Below are 21,423 nucleotides of genomic sequence, written 5' to 3'. Positions count from 1 at the left end.
GTCCCTGTTCAAATTCCTTCCCCGTATCTCAGCTGCGTGACTCAGAGCAGAACTTGGCCTCTGTGGCTGAGTGCCTTTAGCTGAAAAAGGATGGCAGTCATCGTTCCTACTCTGGGGTCCCTGCAGATCTAAATGAGATTATGCCCGCAAAGCACTTCACCTAGTGCCCAGTGAACATTAGCTCTCAATCACCATTTGATTTGTGTGTATTACCTGGGTGGCCCCATCATTGTCAACGGTTCATGAGAAAAACACAAAGGTGGGTTTAACAGAGAAGTGATGTGTGAGAGCCAAGTGAAGGCCAATTGATACCACGGCGCGCTGGATAAATGAAGTTTTCACAGTGGTTTAAATAAAGAAAAGCAGTGTGATAATTGAGTCATCGCACTGGGCAGGCTGAGCTCAAAGGAGCGTGCCTGAGAGCGGTTGGCACTGTGTTCCCGCTGTGAGCCGCAATTTATTTTTCTGCAAAACCTCGTCTATCCCATTAAATCCATGTTGCTAATATGATTTTTATTAGTTTTGTCATTTTATTTGCATTGAATTTATAAATTTGTTTTGCTTTTATATGAAAGATGTCAGCATGAGCTTATATTTAGTTTTGAACAAATTTAGGTAACTTTATAAGAACAGTTCAAGTTGACACTGTGTCTTAAAAGGGGCCCCCACAGTTTTCAGTTTTAGAAACACTGCTCTGAGGTTTTTGCATTGGAATTCAGACAGAGGGAAACTAAAGGTATTTCCTTTTGACACGGAGCCCAAACTCACCACGAGTGCCAGATCTCTCCTATTACAGATGGGAGAAACCAGAATCGAGACAGCAGCCAAGATATCAGGGGCAAAGAGTGCCAAGCTAATAGCTTTTCACCCCCACTGGAGCCTTCAGGCCAGGAGTCCCTCCAATCTCACCGGCCTCCAGAGCTCTGAGTATGCACTTGATTTTGAGATCGAGGTGACCATGGAGTTACCGGTATTGCCTTCTGAGATCTCTACTTTTGTATTCAGGATCTTTGAGGTTTATGGCTCTGTGGGAGAAAATGTTGCCTGGTACTTAGATTACCTACATGTCATGGAGCAGAGTTGTCTCCCAGCCAGGGTTCAAGAGGTCTGATCCTTGGTAGGCTCATCATTGAGGATCCGGCACTAGAATGCTCCTACACGGGACCAGGCTAACAGTGAAGTCTGTGGGTCCAGTCCCCGCCTCTTCTGGGGCCTGCATGCTGTCACATGGCCTTGGGCTTCTCCAGCCTGCTTTGGACACCTTGCCTTGGCTCTATCTTTCAGACCCAGCCACCAACACAGACATGCAAAATGGTTAACTCTGCAAAAGTCTCATGGAAGACTGTTCTGAGCCAGTGGGAGGGCCTGCTGCTGGTGGGACATGGGTGAGGCAGACAGGACTCCCATCCTCAGGGAGCTCCTGGTCTGGGGTGGGGAGATGCGGCTAGCGTGAGCATGTGCCCAGAGCTGTGAGAGGGAGAGAGCGTCCCGAGTACAGAAAGTAAGAAGAAAGAGTTTCATGCGGAGGGATTCAGGAGGGTGTTTTGGATGGGACCCTGAAGGATGGCGCAGCTGGAGTGGAACTGCAGGCTGAGGGCCCAGTATGGGTTAGTTAGGGACTTCTTGTCTGCAACAGGTGGGAACGGGACTTGAACTTAACTAGGCAAAAATGGTGATTTATTTGGAGAACGGAGAACCCTTCACAGCAGGGGAAGGACCCTTCAGGAATAGGATTCAGACACCATCAGGATCCATCTCTTGATTCGATTTCTCTCCATATCAGCTTCCTTTTCCTCTCTCATGGCTGACTAAATTTCCTTGCAAGGAGGAAGCCTGGGAAGAGCCATACTGGCCCGGCTCAGGTCACCCCAGCTGACACGGTCGTGGGGCTTCTCTGTTACTGTCCGCCAAAGGGAGGGAGGATGCTGGGGAGGCACCCCAGAACTGTCCCCCAAGTTTCTGAGCAGAGGAATAGGACCTGCTTGGACCTGCATTTTGGGACGAGTAGGCATTAAAGAGGACAGTTTTTTTCCCTTTTATTCATAAAAACAAATTTGCAACAATTTATTAAAAATTGATACCATGCAATAGGGGTACGAGAAATTCCTCATTTACATTTGATTCTGGCAGTCCCGGTCTAATTTAAAGCGTTTGTGCACTAACGTCACTGGAAAATGCCTTCAGGCTGAAGCCTCTTCGGAAATGTACGGTGTGTTTGCTGCATATAAAAGAACAGAACCGTTAGATAGCTAGAGTCACTTCTGTGGGTCTTGTTATTTGCAGGGAAATAAAAAAAAAGGGTGAACCTACAGTATCATTAAGACAGAAAATATACTTCGTGGGTGAACCTAGAAGACTGTGCACGGTCAGGGGTCACAACGGGTTACGGACGCACACACCTCCGACTGTCCAATACTTTTTGTTTCTTTTTGTTTCCTGCTATGCTGGAATAATATTTCTACAGGTATATTTTTTTGTGTGTGTGTATACATTATGTACAATGAATTGTCTCCTTCCCTTGGAAAAATTAATGTGGTCCTTTAAATTAAACCTGGTTTTGGTGAAATCAAGAAAGCAAGTCAATACTGGTAATACACAGTGAGTGACAACACCGATTTGTAGTGCCTAAAACAGACGATGACTTCAATTTGACCTGTGATGTGTTGACATTTTTTTTTCCCTAAAAGCTACAGTACCTCCATAACCTCTCTTTTGCGGGGGAGGGGAGGGGAAAGCTATGCTACGTGAAATCGGGTGTTTTTGAAATGTTGGCGATGATAAGATTCCTGTGGGCCCTTTTGTCAAAATCTGGTGGTGACAGCAGTATATATATTCCTGACTTCAGTGGTCTGGGAAGAGATTATTGCCTGCCTGTTGAAGCTGCCATTAGGTTTCTTTAGGGAGTGAGCGACCGCTTGGTTGTGCAGACGTCCTGGACGCTGTCCTTCAGGCCTTTCTTTAGCAAAGAATGAACCTGTCTAGGAATGTCACAAAAGTCGTCGGGAGCCTCTCTCCGCCAGGTTATCCTGGTAGAGGGCTGTGCTGGGAGCTTCTTTGGGCCAAACCCCTGGTGGTCGTGAGGGCCGAAGGTCACGGTCATCCTGATTCCTCACGGGTCACGGCTGCTTCACTGTTTGGTACGAAGCTTTTCTGGACAAGATCAAGTTTTGATCCTCAGAGAGACCCTGTGAGGTAGGCAGGATGGGGGTTATCTCAACCCCAATCTGTTGGGGAGGGGAAACGGAGGCTCAGAGAGACAGTAGGGACTTTCCCAAGGTCAAGAAGGGAGTCAGCCATGGAGTGAGGACTGGAGCCCAGGTCCTTCTGACTCCCAGGCCTGTACTCTCTGTTCGGTTGAAAGGGAAGAGTGATCTTATGAATGAGAACCAGTGTGTTGACTGGTCACCTCCGTGAACCCAAAGGGCGAGGTCCCTGGCTTGTCTGGATGGAAGGCCACCTTCAGGAAGCCAAGGAGAGCCCTCGGCTAGCAACTCTCTCCCTACGACTACAGGGATGTCTTCTAGCAGAATGCCCGATTCACTTTGGTCAGAAACAAAGTCAGTGGAAAAAAACCAACCCCAGCCAGCCCTTGGGCCCTGATGAGAGGTTAAAGTGCACAGTCTTTCTTTAGAGTGTTTGCTGGAAACAGACATTCCATGATTAGCTCGGGTGGTCCCCCTGATTACTGGAACACCTGATACAAACACAAGGACATGGCCAACGTGGTGGGTGCGTGACCGACTGTCGGTGAATGCTGCAGAGCGGGTCTGCAGTGACGTGCCCTAAATCCCCACGGTCCCAGAATGGGTGTTATTGTGTTAATGTGTGGCATTTATTAGAGAGTAAGGTCCCACCGGGAGGCATGTGAGTCAGCCTGTTCCTGTACCCCAGCCCTCGGGCCGCCTGGCTGCCTGGCAGACTCCCTGTTCCAGAAAGACTGGGGTTGGCTGCCCTGGCGGCTGGGGGCCGGGCTGCCCTGCCCGCCTCCTACCCCAGAGGGGAGAAGGGCTGGCCTGGCCACAGCCAGGGATGTGTGTGCAGAGGCAGAGCTGGTTTCTCCGGAAGCCCCTCGCCTCTTTTCAAGGCTGCTCAGGGACACTCGGTGACTTCTAGCTGGAGTTCTAGTGATTTGCTCCTTGTCTAGGATTTTTTTTTTTTTTTTTTTTTTGCAAAGTTTCAAAATATCCCAGCTCCTCCTTCTTCGCAGACATTAAGGAAGAAGTCATTTCCGTTCCTCTTCTTTGTGAAAGAATAAAAACTTCACAAATAAGGCGCGAGGTCAGGTGCCAAGTGCCCCCATCCTGTCCACCTGAGTGCCATCGAGCAGTCCCACAAGGCCAGCCGTGGCGCCCAGCAGCTCCGCAGCCAGAGCTGACAGTGTTCCCGTAGCCTCTGCTCCGTGTGGTTCTGTCATGGGGGAGGCCCCGGCCCCAGGCCTCCCACCGTTACAGGCCAGAGACCATGACTCGGAAGGAGGGTGGCACGTGTCTGTGGCGGGGGCTGGCGGTGGGGCTGACGCAGGGGCTCACACAGCTGGCGTCCACGCCTCCGATGGATGGGAGGTAGGCGTGGTGGAGAATGGGGAGCTGGAGGGACAGCCGGCGCTGGATGCTGTGGCAGGGAGAGAGAGAGAGAGAGAGAGAAGGGGAGAGAGAGGGAGGGAGGAAGGGAGGGGGGAGAGGGAGAGAGGAGTTTTAGTGAGTATTTAGGAGTTTTAGTTTTAGTATTCTGGTCGCTCACCAGAATATTCCTTGGACTGTCTTTGGCTAAGAAGCTGACGGTGGAGACCAGTTATCCCGAATCCAAGATCTGTCCATCCCATCATCTAGCCATTTACCGATCTAGCAGGTATTTAATACAGACCTACACCTGCCATTGACTGCCCTGGGAGGAACCAGGGAGACAGACTCAGCAAAGGGGACGCAGCCTTCCTGAGCATGTGGCGATTCCTAAGAACGGGTTTTGCTTATCTCATGGGTCTTTGCTGCCAGACGGTTCTCACTCTACTCTCACGAGCCTCCAAATGGACCGCGGGGCTTCTCGCTGCTCTGGCCTCCTCATTGGCTCCTCTGCCAGCTGCCTAGGATCTTTTTTCTAATTCTCCAGGTGAAACTTCTACCCACTCACCACCCAAACCCTTACTTGGGCGGCTAGTTTCCCCTAAAACACTGCTAAAGGCCACTCATGCTTGCCTTTGCACACAATTTTCCCCCAGCCTGGAATACTCTCTCTACCTCCTGATCTGATGAACTCTTTCCCCTTCACTATCCACTTCAAACTCCTCAGAGAGTGGGCTCCTTCATTCTCTGAGCTCCCAGTGTTCTGGGTAAATTCCCAGAAGCACAGCCAGAAAAGCCCCAGGGCAGGGGAGAGGCAGGGGTGGTGTGTGACTCATGGCAGCGTGCGCGTGTGCGTATGTGTGTGTGTGTGAGAGAGAAAGAGAGAGACAGAGAGGAGAGAGAGTGAGAGAGAGTGGGGGGTCTGGGCTCTTCCCAGGTGCATCTTGTGTGGCTCTCTCTCGTACCTGGGAAGCTGCATTCTCAGTATCCTTAAGGCCCCCCTGTGTCCTCAGTGCCTGACCGCTCAGGTGGGGACCTCCCCCCACCCCCAGATCTTCACACAAACCCAGTAAGTGAAAGAAGTGCTGCTATTCTCCACTATAATGATTAGGGAAGGGTACCGAGTTTATGTAACTTGCACATGACAACGAAGCCAGAAGTGGGGAAGGCGGGTCTCCTGCTTCTTCTGGGAAAGGAGCTTGGTGAGGGAGCACGAGCTCTGTGAGGGAGGCAGATCAACTCACAGGGGGCCACCTCATCTCAACAGGTGTGCCCTTGTGTGTATTATGGCACTGATGGGGTCCTGAGATGGAGGGGGACAGATGCGGTGCCCCCCTCATTCCCTGTGCACTGGAGAGTGTCTACCAAGGACACGTCACAAGTGCTCGCGAGGTTTGTGTGTTGGAGATCTCCTTTTGAAATTCAGCTTGAACCTGTCTGTGTACTCTGAGCTATGACTGACCCCTGAACGCCAGAGGGTGCTGGCAGAGTCCAGGGAAAGAGTTGCTGAGGAATAAACTCTGACCTGGAAGGACTAAGGCCTGGGCAAGGCGGCCATCGGTCTGAGGCTCTCAGAGCCATGGCACTTTGCTGTCTGCTGGGGTCCCATTTACACAGTCATTCATTCAACAGCTACTTGCCAAACACCTACTCAGTGCAGGAGCCTGCATTCAGTCCAAAGAATACGGGAGGGACGCACACTTTATCCTCAAGGTGCTTACACTCTCGTGGGGGGTACTAATAAGTAAACTGCTGAAGACTGCCAGAGAACCATAATGATCATTCTGGAGTGTAAGCCAATGAAGCCTTGGAGCTAACTGGGTTGAGAAGGCTATTGGCCCTAACACCAAAGGGCCTCAAATTACACTATAGTTGGTGATTTGGCTGTCTCTGCTGCTTGTCACTTCCCGGGGAGCAAGTTTCAGTGTTGACGCTTTTTTCTTCCTTCCTTTCTTTCTTAGGATTTATTTATTTATTTATTTATTTGAGAAAGTGACCCGGGGGGTGGGGGCAGGGGGTGGTAGGGGCGGAGGCAGAGGGAAAGAGAGAATCCCAAAGCAGGGCTCGATCTCACGACCCTGAGATCACAACCTGAGCTGAAATCAAGAGTTGGATGCTTAACCGACTGAGCCCCGAGGGTCGGCAGCGCCGGGGTCGACATTTCTAATCTCTGCTTCCAAGCTGCTATGAGCAAAGGAAGACCTCAAAATTGCCAGTGGGAACAAAGCTAACAGAGATGTCCGGGTCTTCGCTTAGAGGCCACCTTCTCACTGAATCTCCTCTGATCACTCTATTAAAGGTTACAATCCCTGACTGCTTCCCCTGCTTTATTTTTCTCCAAAGCACCTATGATGTAATACACTAGATGCTGCTTTTTAAAAGAAGTTCTTGTGCCACTGGGCAGAATATAAGCTCTGCGCACGAAGGGATTTTTGTCCGGTTTTTATCACTTCTATGTCTGATACACAGTAGGTGTCAGTGAATAGTTGTGCAGTGAGTGCATTTAGCAAGGTTAAATTTTATGTATAATGAGGGCACTGTGCCTTGGTGGGCTTGACGGTCAGCAGACCTGGGTTCAAATCCCATCTCCTGCACTTCAGAACTGGGTGGGGGTTGACAAGTCCCCTCCTCTTTCTGAATATTCTTTTTCTCATTTGTAAATTGAGGCTTGTAATTTGACCTGTGTCATGGGGTTGCTGTGGAGTTTAAATAAAATAAGGCATGTGAAAATGCCGGGCAGACTGATATTGCTGTGCGGGACTACCACGCTCTTCTGCAATAATTCTCAAGGAGAAAGTACTTACTGTTCTGGGGAGTTGATATCTTCTATAGGATCTTTGCATGTTCGAGAGGGCTCTGTTGTGTTCCACTGTAGCTGGGGATTTTGATCGAGGTGATTTTTTAAAATGGCCTTTCCCCCATCTGAATGCAAAACAACAAGATCACAACACATTCTGTTAACTTCATTAAAAAGAAAAAAATGCAGTCTTTCTAGGATGCTGCCCAAGGAGAGAGAATGCAAAAGAGCCTATTATCCCCTCAGAGCTGTGGTTTCTGCAGTCTCTCTTGGGACTAAGGCAGTGAATCTAGAAGCTTCTAACCAGGGATGGAAATGGCATCCTGGGGACTTCCTTTCTCCAAGAAAAAATCAAGTTAACCAATGTAAGCAACATAACTTGGAAATGAAAAGTTCTAATATAAAGGCCTTTTTCACTGGTGCACAGGGATGTGATGACAGAGGAAATAACCCTCCAAGGTAAAAAATATATATCCATAAGACTGCCAAGGATGGAAAAGAATAAGAATGGTCAGTAAACTGCTGGTGGGAGTACAAATTGGCATAATGTTTCGGGGGGGGGGTCACTTGTCCATAAGCATTGAACCCTAAAAAAAAGTGTTCTACCCAGAATTTTTACTTCTGGGATGTATCCCAAGGAAATAATGAGATTATGCGTAACATGTTCAAATTAGCGTTACTCATAATATAAAAAAAGGGTTGGGACTAATCTGAGTATTTCCAGTAACAATGGATTAGTTACATACTCATGTGTGGATGGGGCCCCCTTTCAAAGAAATACTGTGTAGCCACAAAATGTGGTGATGTGCATGCTTTTGCAACCCTCTGTGCTTCAGAACTATCTAGAGAGATTCAAAGAAATATTAAATATAACCCCCTCCCCCAGGGATCTGGAGAAGCACCGGGGTTTAGTTGTCTTTCTGTAGTGTGTGACTTTGTGAATGTCATCTTACCCCCATGTGAGTACGGTGGATCCTCTTTATTCACAGATTCTGTATTTGTGAACTCGCCCACTCGCTAACATTTATTTGTAACCCCAATCAATACCGGTAAGGCTTTCACGGTCATTTGCTGACACACACAATGTTGAAAAATTTACATTGACTTCACGGTCAACAAAGCACGTCCTATAAAGCACGTCCAAGTGCAAGACACCTGTGACGTGCCTGACGGAGAAAATACATGGCTTAGATGGGCTTCGTGCAGGCATACTTTATAGCACTGCTGACCATGAGGTCAATGTTAACGAATCAACATTGTATATTAAATAAGACGTCTTCAACAGAAACACACATACAACAAAGTTATGTCATGGGTTGATCAAAATGTCAACTCGAGAGAGCCTTGCAGGAACCAAACCCTGTATTCCCCCTCAGGAGCAGTGGTTTAGTAATCACTTATTAATTCATGGTTCACAGCAACTTTATCAGAGACAATCACTGTGAATAATGAGAGCTGACTGCATATCCTTATGATAAATCCCCAAACTGGAACTGTTGGGTCAGAGCAATTTCTATTTCAACCAGCAATGTTTCCCAACTGTGTCCTCAGACTCTGTAACTTTTTGGTTTCTTGTCTTTGCCAGTCTCATTGGTGAAAGTGGTATCTCACTCAAGATTTCATCTGAATTTTTAAAAAGATTTTATTTATTTATTTTGGAGAGTGAGAGAGAGCAGGAGCAATGGGGTGGGGGAGGGTCAAAGGGAGAGGGAGGATCAGAGGGGAAGGCGGGTCAGAGAGAGACTCCATTCCAGGGACCCTGAGATCATCACCTATGCTAAAGGCAGCTGCTTAGCTTAACCAGCTGAGCCACTCAGGTACCCCTCATCTACATTCTTTTAATAAGGAGTGAGCTTCAGCATCTTTTCATAAGCATATGAATCTCTTGCACTTCCTTCTGTGAGAAGTCTCTTTTGCCCAGTTTTCTTCTGTGTTGCTCTTTTTTTGTAAATTAATTTACATATAATTATACATATTTCATATAAATTATATAAATTTCTCCTTATATGTAAGAAAATAAGCACATTACCTGAATTATAATATTTTTTGGCTTGGTTTGATTTTTTGATGACTTATGAGGGCTTTTGTGTTGTTAAAAAATTCTTTTTTACAATTAAATTTATCAACCTTTTCTTTTGTGGTTTCTGTGTTTCGCATCAAATTGAGAGAGGCTTTCCCGTCTCTGAGATTATAAAAAAAAAATTCTCCTGTGGGTTTTTTTTCTTTCTTTCTTTCTTTTTAGTTCTTTTATGGTTTCACTTTTTACATTTAAATCCTTTATACATCTGGACTTTATTTTTGTGTGAGGTGTGATGAAGGGATTTAAGTTTATTCTTTTCCAAATAGCTACCCACCTATCCCCATTAAATGTATTGAATGATTCATTTCCCTCCACTAATTTGAAATGCCCACCTTTACCAGATACTAAAGTTACTGTGAATAATTTTTATTCTTTCAGTTGACTTGTAACTTATCTTAATTCAAACTTTTTTTTGCAATCATTCCACCCTAACCCAACCCTAAGAATTTCATAATTAAAAAAAAAATTTTTAGAAAGATTTTAAATTTTCTTTATTTGACAGAAAGAGAGATCACAAGTAGGCAGAGAGGCAGGCAGAGAGAGAGAGAGAGAGAGAGGGAAGCAGGCTCCCCACCAAGCAGAGAGCACAATGTGGGGCTCGATCCCAGGACCCTGAGATCATGACCTGAGCTGAAGGCAGAGGCTTAACCCACTGAGCCACCCAGGCACCCCTCATAATTTGCTTTTATAATAAGAATACTTAGGATTTAGGTAATGAGAATAAAAGAAACTATAAACAACAACAAAAAAAGAAACTAAAGATTTTTCATTGATTTAAAAGTAATTTTATAGCAAATTAATGAATAAATACTGACAAAATGCCAGCAAACAGAGAAGTATACTAAATGAATCCTCTCTTACTTTGTACTTACTGTTCCTTTTCACACAGGTGGATACTGTTAACAATTTGTTTTTTGCTCTTCCAGACCTTTTAAAAAACGCACTTGGCACATGCACACAGACACGTGCAGATGTGTGTGCATTTATGTGCATCATGCTTACTTTCATCTGCTATTTTCACTGGGAGGGCTCTCCATATCTGCATGAATAGGTCTGCCCCATTTCCTAACAGCTATATTACGACCCTTGTTTGGCTGTATAATAATGAATGAAACTGCCCTAAACGATGAATATTTATTTTATTTTTTTAAAGGTTTTATTTATTTATTTGACAGACAGAAATCACAGGTAGGCAGAGAGGCAGGCAGAGAGAGAGAGGAAGGGAAGCAGACTCCCCGCCGAGCAGAGAGCCCGATGCGGGGCTTGATCCCAGGACTCCAAGATCATGACCCGAGCTGAAGGCAGAGGCTTAAGCCACTGAGCCACCCAGGTGCCTCCCACTTTATGCACTCTTAACAACACTGACGATCTCTGAAAATTTGGCCGAAATGTAGGCAAAACCTGGGCTGCTGGCCGTGACATGTACGTGTGCTCCCGGAACCCAAGAGACCGAGGGACAGAAGTCCTGGGTCTAGGCAGGGTAGGATGCCAAACTGACCCTGAACTGTGGATGCCAGATGCTCCAGCTCTGCATGCATGGCTTCAGGTCATCCCCCCCACCTCTCCCAAGCCCCAGTTTCTTCATCGGTAAAGTGGAAGATGGCCAGCTGGTGTCTGATACCCAGGTCCCTACGTTCCAGGGACCCCGCCTCCTCCTACCTGTGCTCTCAGTGAAGTTTCCAAGGTTGAGGATGTCGTTGAGCTCTTGGTAGTGGTTCTGTTTAATGTAGGTGGTCTTCTCTGGTGTGTCCTGCAGCTGCATAGTGACCTCTTCCAAGTCTTTATCCAGCTGGAAGACAAAAGCTCCAGCTGGGTCAGAGGCCCGGGCCCAGCCCCTTCCCCAGCCCCCAGGGTCATGGGACTGGGTCTCAGGTGGGCCTTGGGAGGGCACTCTGAGCCAGAGAGGCCCCCTGGGGACTAGCTGCAGAGGGCCCCTGCTGGCTGTTGCTGCAGGAAGGGCTGGGGGGGGGGTGGTGCCTGGGCTTCGCAATGATGCGTTCAGAGCAGGCTGGCGTCTCGAGGAAGCAGCTGGGCCAGCCCAGGGCGGCGGGGGAGGGTCAGAGCGTGGGCTCTGAGGTTGGACAGGTCTAGGGGCAAACCCAGGGCTGCCCCTTACTGTCTGTGGACTGACTGGCTCTCGAGACTGAGTCTCAACTCCTTCATCCACAGAATGCAGTAATCATAGCACAAACCTCTGGTTACTGCGGAGATTCAATGAAGCAATGCACTCAAAGGTTAGCCCAGTCCCTGACACATCATGAGGCTAACCTGCTACAGGAATAAAAGTGCCATAATTATCATTCCGGATGCCCCACAGGGCCCTTGCAGGGGAGGACCCTTGGGCTGGTCAGCTGTAAGCCTCACAGAGACACCTAAGCCTAGGACAATAGAGGCACGGACTAGAAGACGGACTGTAACTGCCTTCAGGTTACAGAAAACTCAGGTGCAAGACCTGGGGCAGACTAGCCCTTGAGAAGCCTGGTGTGTGTGTGTGTGTACATGTGCTTGCTTGTGCACACACATGTGTGTGTTGGGGGGAGGGGGTGGTAACTGGGAAAGGCAATGGACGTTCTACTATAGTGTAAGGAAGTTATAAACTGTAAAGTGTTGTTCTGATGTCAAGACCTCAGCCATTAATACGTCTTCACGTGGAGGAGGAGAGAGATACCGTGTTCTGTGTGCCTCAAACTGCGGGGCTAGGAGCAAAGGAGGCCAGATTGTGATTCCATTCCAGGAAAAGCCACCCAGCACTTTAGGGATTTTGACAGTGGCTTTGTTTTCAGGTTTCCTGAAGTGAGGAGCTCTTTACTGCTGGAGTGTGCAAGTAAAAGTCAAACGTCAAGTCATGGTCATTCTACTCAGAGAGAGGTCTGACATTAAAACCGAATGAGCAATGGGTTCTGAGGGGACAGAAACCTTTCCTCCTTTTCTCTGGTGACCAGTGGGAGGGAGGGCTATTCCATCCTAGAGCAGTCCGGCTTAGATGCATGGACAGCTATGCTTTAGATCTTTGTGACAGACTAATGTGAGTTCCCCAAAAGGCTACTGGGTCTAGCAAATACACATATGGAATGCCCAGTCCTATCTGAATTTCAGATAATGATGCATCATTTTTCTTAGAGCCAGTATATCCCAAATACTGTCTGGGCCATCCTTACACAAAAAGTATGCTTGATTGCCTGAAATTCAAACATCACTGGGACATCCTGCATCGACACTGGCAATCCTGTGTCTCACATAGAAGTGTGACCATGCAAGTTCTTGCCAAGGTAACTGGAGTAGACCCAAAAGGCGCACAATTTTTGTATCACTTGCTCATCCCTTGTGTGGGCTTCCTTTTCCCCTCTTGCGACTGAGAACAGGACGTGCCTTCCCCCCAGCTTTAACTGTCCCTGTGAGGAAGGCACCTTGGGGAGTGGCAGACAGTAGGAGGGAATGAGCCTCACCCAGTTATGGCCACGGAGGCAGAGCTGTCTGCCAACTTGGACCCATCTCCTCAGGGCCATTAGGTGAGAGAGAAATATTTTCTTTGGGCCACTTCATTTTGGGGCGTGTTTGTTACAGCAGCTTAGCGAGTTATCCTGACTAACACGCTCTCCTTCGTTTCTTCCCCGTTCCCCTTGTCGAAGGAGGGTTTCTCGGGGAAATATGTAGCCTGCACACCAGAGGCCAATCCCACCCCTGGACACAAAAACAGAGGTGAAGAAGGGGAAGGTAATCTGTTCTCCTCTCCCAGGTAATAGAAAGTCCAGAATCGGAGGTCTGGCTTAGGCATAAAGGAATCTAGTTATGGCCTCTCTGGAATACTGAAGAACCAGTTAAGGACCCTTAAGAGGACCATGTGGTTTGCCTCAGCAAGCTCTCGTGCCTGAGAAGTTTCTCTTCCCTCCCTTCTGTCTTGCTGTATGTCATATGGATGAGGGTGGTTGTTGGGTTGGGAGAGTGAAAAATCAAGGGTGGGGGCTTCTGTACACTTAGGAATCTCCTATAATCTGGGAGCTCACAACTTTCTAAGAACTCCTTCCTTCCTAAGGATGTTTGGAATCAGGGCAAACAGGGACTCCATGAGTCTGGGCCAGGCGAGCCGCTTCCGACAAAACTGCCTCTGCCTAGTTTATGTCCCCGCTGGTTCTCTCCGCTGTAACCCCAGCCCATGGGACCACACGGTCTGATATGGGGGGAGTCCTGGGTTGGGGGTAGGGAAGTCAGGAGCAGCAGCCCTGGGGCAGAAGGAGGCAGCTGGGAAGCTGCGGCCCTGGCCGAGGGGGCTCAGGGAGCTACCTCTGTGATCTTCATTCGTAGGCGATGGTTTTCGGACTGCAGGCCCTCCAGGCGGGACGTGCTTGCTTGGTTCACGCTGGTGACTGAGGTGGATGTTTTAGAATCTTCCTTCTTCTGATTCTGAGTGAACTGGAATCGCCTGTTCTGCGTTGCCGCGTCTGGGTTTGTTCTCAGAGTGATGAGCTGAAAGGACAAGGTATGGCTGAAGAGAGAAGCCCGGGGTCCTCCCCCTCCAACCTCCCATCCACTCTGCCACAGTGGGTCCTGTGTTGGAGGCGGCAGGCACACAAGCTCTGGGCTCAGGCTTGTCTCTGCCACTCGCTTGCCTGTGACCTTGGGCAGGCCCCTCCCCCCTGCACGGAGTCTCGGTTTCCTTCCTCCTCAGCAGAAGTCTGGTCTCCTGAGCCTGACCCCACCTGCCTCCCAACCACCCCGCGGAGCCCACCAGCGCCTCTCAGGCCTGATTCCAGCTGAGCCTCGCTCTGCCTTAGGCCTCATTCCACAGGGAAAATGATTAACCCGAGGGTGACACGGAAGATAACAGATGGAGGCCAGGGAAGGCTCCTGCTTCTTAGAGCCACGGGTGAGTGTTGAGGACAGACTTGTGACTGGCTCGGTCGCAGACAAAAGCATTGTTGCGGAAGAGAAAAGGCTGTCACTCATCCTCATCCTACTCATTCATTAAAAAAACACTTCCAGTCTGAGGTAGGCGCTGGGCCTGCCCTGGAGAGCAGGGACTGGGTGAGGCAGGGCCCCTGTCTGCCAGGACCCCACAGTCCAGAGGCCAGAAGTATCAGAGGCAGGCTGGGCTGTGGGTGCTCTGGGCCTGGGCTGGGCTCTGTGAGGCTGAAGGATGGTGAGGGAAGGGAATTCTGGGTGGGGGTGGGGGGAGAAGGGGCATATTCAAAGCAGGGGGCCTGGGGCTCAGAGTGCTTATGCATGGTGGATGGTCTGGATGGTGGGCAGAGTTCTTTGGGGAGACTGGAGGAGTCTCAAGGGTCCTAAAAGGCAGCCTGGTACTGGGGACTTGATTCTGAAGCCAGAAGGGCAATGAGGAGCTCTTGAGGATGACAGAGGACAGTGATCAGGGCTGGGCTTGGAACCATCTGACATCTTTGACCAGAATGAGAGAATGTCAGAATGCAGGCAGAGAGGCCTTGGCGTTGGCCTGGAGCCTGGGCAGGCATTGACAAGCAGAGAAGGCAGGCATATAGGGCAACAGTGCTCCAGGAAAGTTGCTGCTTGGGGACTCACGGGATGGAGGGGCCATGAGCCATCTGTTTAGGGCACAATGGACCCCGACTGATCTCTGGTCCCCCCGTAATCCAAGGCACACCCTACCCCACTCGGGCCAGTAATTCCTCCCACCCTATCTCCATCTCCCATTCTTCTCTGATGCTGAGAACAGCCGACTGCCGGGACTCCTAAGATGCCAAGGCCTCTGATTCACCTGCCCGCTGCAGGGAAGGAGAAGGTTCAAAAAACACCTCTCAGGCTGGTCTTGAAGGTCAGGGCTTCAGGTAAATGGAAAATGTAAGTGGCGGTTGAAAGTGGTTATTTATTCCTTTTTACCCACTAATGCTACTTCTGAGGTTCCATCTGAAGGATGGAGCCAGAAATGGGAAGTTCATTTATATGAACTTTATATGAATAAAGAAGTTCATTTATAATATAAAAAATCTGGGAATGACTGTACTGCTCATCAATAAGGGAATGAAGCGGACAAGAAAACATGGAACATCTCCCATCAGTGGTGGTTATGACTGAGAAACACAAAGGAGAAATTCACAGTGGAAAAGGCAAACTATAAAATGACGTGTAAGTTATAATCACAGCTGTAACTGAGAAAGCATCACTGCCTAACCATTTAAAAAGTACAGCAGGGGTGGGGCAGGAGCCTGGGTCTTTCAGTTAGTTGAGCATCTGACTCCTGATTTCAGCTCAGGTCACAATGTTGAGGTCCTGGGATCAAGCCCTGCATCAGGGCTCCATGCTCAGTGGGAAGTCTGCTTGTCCCTCTCCCACTGCTATTTCCTCTACTCTCTCTCTCTCTCTCTCAGATAAATAGATAAAATCTTAAAGAAAAAAAGGCTGGAAGGAAACACATAAAAAATATCTAGTTTTTAGTAAAAAAAACAAAACAAAACGAAACATTAACAGTGATTATTTTCAGGTGGTGAGACTCTGAGATTTCTGAAAAATTCGATTTTTACCTGTTTGCATTTTCCAAATCTTCCATATGAACTGTAATCATCCCCAGTAGAGAAAGCATAAAATGGCTAGGAAGTGGAGGAAACCAGTAGAGCCCTGGGCAGGAGCAGAGGTCAGAGAGCAGGATGTTGTGGGGGGATGGGGGAGGCAGGCCATACCTTGGGCACAAACACCAGGCAGAGGGTGATGGTGCTGCAGAAGATGATGACCAGGGCGACGATGCAGAACTGCACGTTGGGCTGGTCCCGGGTCAGGAAGGAGACGGCGGCCCCAATGATACACATGATCCCCACGTTGTAGACGCTCATCCCGATGTACTTGCTGTCGTTGAGGGCAGGGATGCTGACGTTGCGCGTCTCCCAAGCCAAGAAACACCCGAACAACTGAAATGGTGAGTGGAAAGGGCAGCAGTCATTATCATGTGGTGGCTGGCACATACCTCCTGCTCTGAGAAGGGGGGCTGGCAGCTTTGCTGTAGCCAGGTCTTCTGGATGTCACCTTCACTCTCCACTGGGGGTCCTGGGTTGAATTACATTGAAGAAAGGCCAGTTGGGGGTGTTACAATGTCTGGTTCTCCTTTGCCCCACCACTGGTTTACATACAGCAGGCCATGGTGGAAGGGGCTCCCAGACATGATCTTGACCATCTCTCCTCACTCTAAAGAGAGCCCTGAGGCCCAGAGAGGAAGGGGCTCGTCCAAGGCCACGCAGTCATACAGTGGCAAAAGTGGACTGTATTTCCAGAACTCCAGTCTGGTGTTTTTGTCTAATAAGGCAGAGCCCCTGTGTCTATTACCTCTCAATGCACAAGGTCACTCACAATAGAGACTACATAACCTAATTTGTCCTCGAAGCCAGGTGTGATGTAAGAGTAGGTTCAGGACAGGGCCATGTAGGTGGGAGTGGTGTGTACAAGTTCTGGGAAGGATCTGTAAAGGGAAATGGGTATCTATAAAGTATCTATAAAGGGTGTTCCTTTCCCTCCTTCCTAGTCAATGGAGTGAAGTGTGATGGGTGGAGCTTGAGCAGCCATCTTAGACCAAAAAGTCATCTGAGTCTACAGTGTGGGAACTGTATGGTGAAGATGGGTGAGCTGAGATTCTGGGAGCACCCCACCAGCCCTAGACTGCTCATCTGAGAGGGAAGTTAACTATCTCTTTGATCACTATAATTTTGGGTTTTCTATCACCTACAGCTCTATTCCTAACCAATATATCTCCCAACAGAAATGGACAAGGTAGAGGTAGGTCCAATGTGATTTGAAGCAGGGTGTGTAGGGTTTAGCCTTCATTGGTGGTCTAAGAGGAGGGCTGGTTGAGGAAGAATGCCAGGCAGAATGGTGTTGTGGGTGGGTGGGGAAGGAGCTGACCAGGACTGCTGGTAAGAGACGTGAGGAGGAGAAATGGCCATGGGAAGATGGAGGTGAAGACTGGAGTGATGTGGCTGCAAGCCAAGGAATGCCTGAGCCATCAGCTACCATGAGGAAGCAAGAAAGCATTCTCCCTAGGGCCTTTGGAGGGGGCACAGCTCATGCTCAGTGGGGGCTAGAGTGCTGAAACTCTGATAGGGGTGTGGGCTGCAGGCTGCAGGGCCGGGCCTACTCTCTCCGGTCTTGAAGTTCTGTGGTCTCAGAGCGGGAGGCACTAGGAGCTAGGATTTTAGTCACAGACCCTAAGGGCCGGGAGGGCTGAGGATAATTCCTTGTGCACACTGCAAACAGTAAAACACTCGTGCTACCAAATACAGCTTTTACTGACAGGATCGACTGAAGATATTAGCTTCCCTGGAAGAGAGATGGTGGACTCCAACCACTTTTGCAAGTAGGTGGAGAAGATAGGATGGCCAAAACATTATCGGTAGTCGCAGTCTGAAGAGTCAGTCAGCTTCCTCATAATCTCATTTCACACAGTCTCGGATCAGGGAGGGTGGAACCGGAGGGGTCCTGGAGAGTCTGGTTTCACTCTCTCTATTCAGCAGGGGCTGGGGGCCTCAAGTCCTGGGTACCACTTGCTTCCTGTGAAGGGAGCATCTTCCTTCCTTGGGGGGGTGGGGGTAGGGTCCCACCAAATCGGTGGCCACTGCTCTGTTGAACAAAATCCTTCTTTCATGTGGACTTGAAAGCTGCCCACTGGCAACTTTGCCCACTGATGATGGATCTGCCTTTGGGTCTATGCCACCTGTCTCTGACAGCTCCAGTGTCCATGTCTCCTGACTGCCCTTTTCCAAGCCTGGGGCCATTGGCTAGTCCTCAAAGTCTCATTTCCACTCTGGGACCCTCCTGTGGGCACCTTCAGGATCACTCTCTTGTGGGGTATGGATTGGGGCCCAGGGGTCCTCAAAGAGTCCCTATGGAAACTAGTCTCGACTAGTATGAAGTGGGGGACAATTTCTGTCTAGGGTCCCCTAACACAAGCCCTTCTGGTGGGGGCCTTCAGGAATAGTTCTCTGAAGCAGCAGCAGGTAATGATGCATTTGAGCAGGACAAGAAGTCCCACTTTCTCTGACCTTTGGAGATAGCTTCATTCTTGGCCTCTAAATAGAGGCTACACAGAAGCAGACGGTGGGTTAATTTTCCTGTGGAAAGACCTCAGGAGGGTATGGGAGCTGGTTTCCTGTCCCTGGAGGGATTTCAGTGGAAGCATGGTTTGCATAGGACTGGGGAGAAGATTCAGGGGTCAGTGGGGGATAAGATGGGGTGTAGCTGCCCTTTCAAGTCCTTCCAGACATGTGGGGCGGGCTTGGTACATGATCTTTGATTCTAACAGGTGGCTGGAGTGGAAAGACTACTGGGTTTGGAGGTTGGAGGTTACTAGTGCCCTTTAACTTCTCTGAGCCTGACTTCTATAAGATGAGGATGATTCCATTCACCTTCTACAGATTTTGAGGGAATCCAGTAAAATGTGGGGTGTGAACTTATACTAAGTGTTGACAGACTGCCATTCTGGGAGTATTATGGTGGCTGCCGTGAGGCCCTCTCACAGGTTTTGGGGTTGCTCTGTGGTTAAGCTCTTGAATCTGCCTCTTACTACTGAGTGACCTTGGGAAACCAAGCCTCAGCATCCTCATCAGTGAAATGGGGCATTATTTACACCCATCTCAGAGTTTTGTTGTGGGAACGGAGAGACCATGTGGGAGACAAGGGGCCTGGCAGTTAGTGTTTCGTTCTGGGGGCTCTATTTTTATGTTCACAGAGGCCCCTAGGAGAGAGAACTCTGATAGAGAAGCAGCCTCTCAGCCTCCGTCTCCCGCTCTGCACCTACCATGAGAAGCCCCTTGTAGGCATAGACGATGCCAAGCCAGATGGTCATGTGGGTGTTCTCACAGTGCTCCAGGAGAGGGCGGATAGAGATGTCCCGTCCTGCTGGGTCCGGCTGAGCAAAGAGAAAACAGAAACCCAGGAATGGCACTGGGCACCTTTTCAGCAGCCAGGGCCCCATCTGACGGCCACTTGCCCTCCCATGAGCTACAGTTAGTCCCTTGTCCAGGAGGCCTTTTGGACCCCCTTCTATGTTCTCATGGGGCTGCTTTCTGTTTGTCATTCATGATTCAGCCCCACACTCTAGTTATCTGTGCTCTTCATGCCTTTCAAACAGGAGTCAGATCTGAGGGTAGAGAGTAGGTCACTTCCTGGTCTCCTAGTGTGAGACCTGGTCCAGAGCACACATCTGTAATGTTTGTTGAAAGAGTGAAGGTGAGAATAAGGCACAAGTTAATGTCAAGAGGTCTTCAGGTGTCTCTGGGATTAACTCCGTAACCATTGGCTGGGCTAGCTGTGGGGCCTGCCAAGCTCTTCTAAGGAGACCTTCTTACCCATCACCCCCAGTGAGGGGAGCAATGGGGGCAGCCATGTTATATACCACATGACACATCCTGGGCCAAAGCTGATTGGACAGAGGGTGGGTACCTGACCACCCTGGTAGGTAGCCAATCCAGAGTCTGGTCAGAGACCTAGGAGGTTTCCTAGTGCAGTGTTCTGCTCAAAGAGGGATGATGGAAAGGACCCTATCCAAATATGGTCTCTCTCTCAGGAATTTGAACTGGGAAACTGGGCAAGAATCAGCCACATGGTGGGAAGAAAAGAAAAACACATCCAGAGAACAACAACAAAAATGTATATTCTACATATTTTTTTCTGAATTATTTACGAGTAAGTTGCAGATACCCTGACCTTTCACCCCTAAATATCTAGCAAGTACTTCCTAAGAATGAGGAGATTCTTTTACATAACCACATATACTTACCCAATTGAGGACATTTAGCTAATACAGTATCTAATGTGCTATCAATTTTCAAATTTTGCCAATTGACTCAATAATGTCCTTAAAAATAATTGTGGTTTTTCCAAAGCAGGGCCCAATCTGGGACCACATCCTGCATTTACTTATCATGACTTTAGTCTCCTTTAATCTTTGATGATTTCTCTACCTATTTCGCTCTTCTACATCGTGGATATTTCTGAAGAATGCTGTTCAGTAATTTGGTAGAATATCCTTCAGTTTTGGTTTGTCTGATGTGTTTTCATGATTAGATTTGGGTTATGCATTCATGGTAGGAATCCTATGTAAAGTGTTGTTTTTGCCTCCTTGGAGCTTCACCTCAGTGGCACTTGATGGCACTTTGCCCCACTACTGGTGATGTCAACTATGACCATTTGGTTCAGGTGATGTCTGCCAGATCTCTCCACTTCAGAAGTACCATTTCCCCCTTGTAATTAATAAATATTCTGTGGGAGATACTTTGAGACTGTGTGAGTGTCCCATTTCCCCCCACAAATGTCAACTCAGTGGTTTCAGCATCCAGTGATGGTTTCTACCTGAGTCACACTCTTTCGGTGGCCACAAAATGGTGATTTTTTTTTTTTAAAACTCTATCATTTCATTTAAATACTTGACACTCCATTGTAAACAGATCTTTCCTTTCCTCTCATTTATTTATGTATATTGGAATGCATTTAGGGGTTCCTTTTCCATTTCCATTACTATCATTTATTTTGATGCTCAGATTCTCCCAGATTTGGTCAGTGGGAAACTCCCCTGTGCAGACTCGTGTGTTTTCCCAATACATCCCCATAATTTGGGGGAACACTTTCCTACACCTTGGCACAACAAGTACCTCTATTTCTTTGTACTTTCCTTTCCCCAGCCTCAGAATCAGTCATTTCTCTGGAGAGTCTTGTTTCTTTTTGATGGAGAATGATATTTAGAAACCAAGATCTGGGCACTAGATGGGCTCACTGTTCCAAGGATATCAATACTTCAAGGATCTTCCTTCCTCCCTCCCTCCCTGATCTCTCTAATCTACCCATCCAGCCATCATGATTCTATGTATCTATCCTTTTTGCTCTACCATCTTTTTAAGATTGGTGTAAATAAAACCCCTATGCCATAGGGTTCTTGCAACTTCCCATTCCATATTTGCACCTTTCTTCTCTCACAGTGAGATCGCTGGTTTCCCACAATACCAAAATAGTCACTCATTTGCTCAATACTAAATAGA

The 21,423-nt window shown here is 48.4% G+C and overlaps 1 protein-coding gene across 1 annotated transcript in view; it reads right to left on the bottom strand.

The window, feature by feature from the left end:
• Positions 1-2,019: 2,019 nt before the first annotated feature.
• GABBR2 (gamma-aminobutyric acid type B receptor subunit 2) overlaps positions 2,020-21,423 on the bottom strand; it is a 338,485-nt gene continuing 319,081 nt past the window's right edge. Inside the window, exons 14-19 of the mRNA XM_059142785.1 lie at positions 19,188-19,298; positions 16,087-16,311; positions 13,718-13,900; positions 11,096-11,225; positions 7,364-7,481; positions 2,020-4,611 (exon numbers count right to left, since the gene is read on the bottom strand). Coding sequence (XP_058998768.1) covers positions 4,446-4,611; positions 7,364-7,481; positions 11,096-11,225; positions 13,718-13,900; positions 16,087-16,311; positions 19,188-19,298 — 933 coding nt within the window. The 3' untranslated portion in view covers positions 2,020-4,445. The remainder of the gene's footprint in view (positions 4,612-7,363; positions 7,482-11,095; positions 11,226-13,717; positions 13,901-16,086; positions 16,312-19,187; positions 19,299-21,423) is intronic.

Source organism: Mustela lutreola, chromosome 12 (assembly GCF_030435805.1).
Source record: "Mustela lutreola isolate mMusLut2 chromosome 12, mMusLut2.pri, whole genome shotgun sequence".
Lineage (NCBI taxonomy): Eukaryota > Metazoa > Chordata > Mammalia > Carnivora > Mustelidae > Mustela > Mustela lutreola.
The sequence above is the reverse complement of the archived record's forward strand: the minus strand, read 5'-3'. Positions and strand labels throughout refer to the sequence as shown.